The sequence below is a fragment of the Nematolebias whitei genome, chromosome 24, assembly GCF_014905685.2.
Source record: "Nematolebias whitei isolate Nwh7 chromosome 24, NemWhi1, whole genome shotgun sequence".
Classification (NCBI taxonomy): Eukaryota; Metazoa; Chordata; class Actinopteri; order Cyprinodontiformes; family Rivulidae; genus Nematolebias; species Nematolebias whitei.
The window spans coordinates 1,313,236-1,318,559 of record NC_056521.1 but is presented as its reverse complement, the minus strand read 5'-3'; the positions used below and the strand labels follow the sequence as shown (position 1 = coordinate 1,318,559).

Sequence of the window (5,324 nt, the reverse complement as noted above, 5' to 3'; positions counted from 1 at the left end):
AAGACATAATGAGACATGAAGACATAATGAGACAAGAAGTGATGAAGTGTCATGAAGACATAATGAGACATGAACACATATGAATGTGTGTGTAGTAGAGAGCTGTATGGAGGTAAATGAGGGCACAGAATATATTGTAAAAACTCTTTGAGTATCTTGATTAGATAGATAGGTGCTATCTAAGTACCGTCCATTTGTCATTTATATAACTATTTTGGATCATTGCTGAAGAAACAAACCTATCCATTTTAATGGAAGATCCCTGATCTATAGGACGGATGGAAGTGCCAGGGTAGGAGTTCTGGATGGATTATGAATATCTGCTCTCAGTGAACAGTGTGTAAAGTGGGTGGTTAAGGCCAACTGTACAGAGAAATGGTGTCATAAAATGTACATCAATCAAAAACTAAATGTGCAACAAATTAATTATCCAGCGAAAATAAGCAGTCAGGGTACAGGTCAACAGTGGAAAAACACCTACCCTGTTTTGGCAAAATTTGTCCAGTAGGTCATTACGACAGCACTCAGCATCACATCGTTCTTGGAGAAGTTGCAGTTGAAAAGATCTGTTGGGCCGATCATAGGGATCCCAAATACGTAGGGTATCTCATCACCATGGGAAGAATCAGCCCAGCTAGGCTTCATGTCACTCTGACAGTGGTGGTAGAAGGCGTAGAAGTAGGTGGGAGAGCCATACTGGGCGTGGAGGTCTGCTGTGGCCACAGCAGGTGCCACCCACTGGTGGTCGGTGAAGAGAGCCACCAGGGTCTTTCTGCGGGTCTCTGGGTTATCCTTGTCTGCCCAGTCAGTGTACATGAATTTGATGGTCTCCCGCAGGGTGTCCTTACCCTCTGGGTATCCGTACAGGTGGTCCACAAAGTCAGACACAGCAAAATCAAAATCATTAGCAGACACTCCATCCTCACTGTCCACAATTCCATCCACAAACTTAAAGCCCTCACCCTGATTAACCCCCAGCATAATGTCATAGTTGAGGAACTCTCCTTGCTCCATGAGAATCTGAGGGTCATCAGGGATAACATCTCCATCGATCACTGGCCCGAAGGCAATGTGATATTTTGCAGGTGTGACATACTGCTCAATCAGCTCCTTGTAGTTCTTCTTCTGGAGACACTCCACAAGGTCCATGGTGTCCAGCATGTTGCAGCCCACCTTCTCAGCCAGAGATCGGGTGTACTTCGCAGGCTGGTAATTGACCGCCCAGCTGGAAAGGGCTGTGCCACTCTGAATGATGGCTTTCTGAAACAAATCTGAGAATAGGACAGATATTAATAGCATATACATCAAAACCTAAAGGAAGGAATGCATCAAATATTAGTTAAGCCTTACTTAACCTTTAATTTGAATTTATTTTGAGTACCATTTTGATATTACATGAGCTCAGAAAAAAGAAAGAACAAAGGTACCAATCACTGGCGGAACCAAAACATTAAGTTTTAAGCTGTGTCGAAGAAGCGCACTGCCTCATTTCAACCCCAAACAATTAAAACTGAAATCATTGCATACAGTTGCTTGTTATAAAATTAGAATATCATGAAAAGGTGGATTTATTTCAGTAATTCTATTCAAAAAGTGAAACGTGTATATTATATTCATTCATTACATTCAGACTGATATACTGTATTTCAAAAGTTTATTTCTTTTAGTGTTGATGATTATAACTGACAACTAATGAAAACTCCAAACTCAGTATCTCAGAACATTAGAATATTGTGAAAATGTTCAATATCGAAGACATCGGGTGCCACACTCTAATCAGCTAATTAACTCAAAACACCTGCAAAGGCCTTTAAATGGTCTCTCAGTCTAGTTCTGTAGCTACAAAATCATGGGGAAGTTGTTAGTTAGTTGTTAGTTGTCCAAAAGATGACCCCTGACACCTTGCACAAGGAGGGTAAGACACAAAAGTTCATTGCTAAAGAGGCTGGCTGTTCACAGAGCTCTGTGTCCAAGCACATTAATAGAGAGGCAAAGGGAAGGAAAAAAAATGGTAGAAAAAAGTGCACGAGCAGTAGGGATAACTGTACCCTGGAGAGAATTGTGAAACAAAACCCATTCCAAAATGTGGGGGAGATTCACAAAGAGTGGACTGCAGCTGGAGTCAGTGCTTCAAGGACCACCACGCTCAGACGTATGCAAGACAAGGGTTTCAGCTGTTGCATTCCTTGTGTCAAGCCACTCTTGAACAAGAAACAGAGTCAGAAGCATCTTGCCGGGCTAAAGACCAAAAAGACTGGACTGCTGCTGAGTGGGCGAAAGGTATGTTCCCTGATGAAAGTAAATGTTGCATTTCCTTTGGAAATCAAGGTCCCAGAGTCTGGAGGAAGAGAGGAGAGGCACAGAATCCATGTTGCTTGAGGTCCAGTGTCAAGTTTCCACAGTCAGTAATGGGATCCAAGGTCAAATGGACTGTAAATGGACTGTACTTATATAGCACCTTTCTATCTTATCGAGATATTCAAAGCACTTTACACTACAATCTGTGTCCTCATTTATCCATTCATACAGCTCTATACTAGATCTCTACAACGCTAATTGAACAAATCATTCTAAAGAGACTAATCAGAGCTTTATCACATTCATACACCGACAGGACACACATCGGAGGCAACGAGGGGTTCAGTGTCTTGCCCAGGGACACTTTGGCATGTGACTGCTGGTGGATTTGAACCCCCAAGTCTTGCATTGGAGGACGATGGCTCTAACCACTTAGCCACAGCCGCCCTGTCAACACAGCCATCTACCAGAAAGTTTTAAAGCACTCTATGCTTCCTGCTGCTGACCAACTTTCTCCTCCATGTGAGTTAATTGTATTGCTACCTGTCATGTCAAGTTCTCAGTAGTGGTTCTTTGTGCCTCTACCAGAGTGAAACTGCCCCCAGTGTTAGTTGAGTATTTCAGCAAAGATGCTTTTTGTTTTTAGATGCCCTGTATCAATACCTTGAGTCCTTTTTTTTACTTTTGTGAAACCCGAACCTGGCAGAATGAACCCACCATACTTCAAGGACTCATTGGATCCAACTACCAGGTATGGCCTCCTGATAGCCGCTGAGGAGAGCTGGGAATTCAGCAGATTATTAATGGAGCAATTAGCATTGTTGCAGACCACCACCAACTTGAAATATCAACTGGAGATTTGCTAGTGTTTAGAAGACATGTTTACTGCCAGTCCAACTGGCAAGCCAGTGGGTGCAGTGAGTTCCAGGAGTCAAATGTGTCACCATCTCAGTGGGATTGTTCTTCGTGGTCATGGAGTCTTCAAGTTACCAACCCTCTTCAGTTGTCTCTCCATGTTCCAGTCATACCAACCAACCAGTCTGTTCAAGAGAGGTCCTGTCTCTGGGAGAAAGCCAGTGGGTCTCCATTCGAGCAATCATCCAGTGTAGGAGATCCGGAGATGATACTGTTGAACATTATTTCCCAGGTTTTCCAGGCTGTCAAACAGGGGGTTGAGGTCCCCGGCTGCCACACTAGTGGCTCTCTTATGAACTGCTACCCTTTAGTTTTCTTGTAATCTTTTTGGAGACAAATATCATCTTTGGGTTTCAGTTGTTTTTTCTTGGTCAGAATTTTGTTTTGGTCCCTCCTGTCCACTGGCGAGCCGTGATCTGTTTTTTCTTAAATTTTTATATTTAATTAAATTTATTGTTTTGGGGGTGTCAGGAGCCACCCATTAGAAAAGGTCCTGTCATGATATTGGTTTTGTGGGCTCATATTATCTGTATGTTTCCAGCATATTTTATTTTCCTTAATGCTCTCGGTGAAGGCGGATGCTTTTCCCTCGTACTCCTTCCCTGCTCTGCTCTTTGTCCTGGGAACCATTTTTAGAGCCTCTTTTTGCATATCTTCTGAAGTGTAAATTTTGGATCTGGTCAGCTGGTCTCTCAGCGCAATCGATCAAATTTTCTCCATGAGAAGACGGGGGAAGGAGAGCCCTCCTGCCCTGACGGGACACTGGCAGCTGGATACACGATGGATTCCCGGGGGAAGTGGATGATTGTGTGTCTATCCACCTCATCAGTTGAAGAGACTTAAGATGTGTACATAATTGGATTTATGATAACAGGATTTCTGCTTTTTGGAGCTGGTGGTTACCTGGCATAATGACAAAAAAAGGGGCCGATTCAGCCAAAAAATGACAGTGGAAAGCACTCAAACCGGAACAAACGGAGCCGAATTGGGCTGAAGAGGAGCGGTGGAAAAGGGGCATTAATGTTGTGCAATTAGTACTGGCTGTACTCTGTCCACATTTTCAAGGTAAAGATTCAGCTCCTGTGTGAGGTCACAGTGGAATGAACCATTGTTAGGCTAATGGGGGAAGACAGTTTTAAAAGGCAAAAATGTGTTGTTTTGTTTGTATAAGCTTTCCTTTCGTTACGTCGCTTAAAATTGAAGTTTTTGTAAATGAATTGTTAGGGGGGTATATCTTTGTTTTTCCAAGATGGTCGTGGTGGTGGTGGTGGTGGTGTGTGTGTGTGTGTGTGGGGGGGGGGGGTTCCCAGACCTCCATCTCAAAGTTCAGTCGATTCTTTTGCTTCAAACTCAAACAGATTAATAAGATATTCCAAGTTCATTTTCTCAGCTTCATAGTCAACGTATCAATGAGTGATGTCAGCGCTCTGTCTTTTTGGTTTTTATTTAAAAAGCAGAAGATAAACTTGTCCTGTCAGCCCTGAGATGCTAGATGAAGGAGGTCTGGATCAATAAGAGAAAGATCACTACTCATCTGACTGAATCAATAAATGGATCATCATAGTAAGAACATGGTACAAGTCTGACAGGTTGGTCCTGCTGGACATGTGTTCCTTCAGCCAATTAGCAAATAGGTCAACATTCAGAGACTGCTGGATCTGTGAGGGTTCCTTGGAGGGTGGGGGTTCTATTTATAGTAATGGAGCCGTGACTCAACCAGGCCAACAGAAAAAAGATGTTTGGAATGCAGGCAGATCTTTAGCTCCATGCAGCCGATCTGAGCCTGATGTGGATCATCAGATCCTCTCCTCAGACCTAATGTGGATCCTCTCCTCAGACCTAATGTGGATCCTCTCCTCAGGCCTGATGTGGATCATGAGATCCTCTCCTCAGGCCTGATGTGGATCATGAGATCCTCTCCTCAGACCTAATGTGGATTATCAGATCATCTCCTCAGACCTGATGTGGATCATCAGATCCTCTCCTCAGACCTAATGTGGATCCTCTCCTCAGACCTTATGTGGATCATGAGATCCTCTCCTCAGGCCTGATGTGGATCATGAGATCCTCTCCTCAGACCTGATGTGGATCATCAGACCCTCTCCTCAGAC

General features: G+C 43.5%; 1 protein-coding gene across 1 annotated transcript in view; it reads right to left on the bottom strand.

Annotated features, from left to right (window-relative positions):
* nlgn4xa (neuroligin 4 X-linked a) overlaps positions 1 to 5,324 on the bottom strand; it is a 55,982-nt gene that overhangs the window by 6,893 nt on the left and 43,765 nt on the right. The window contains exon 3 of the mRNA XM_037696845.1: positions 482 to 1,271. Within this exon, the coding sequence (XP_037552773.1) occupies positions 482 to 1,271 (790 nt within the window). The remainder of the gene's footprint in view (positions 1 to 481; positions 1,272 to 5,324) is intronic.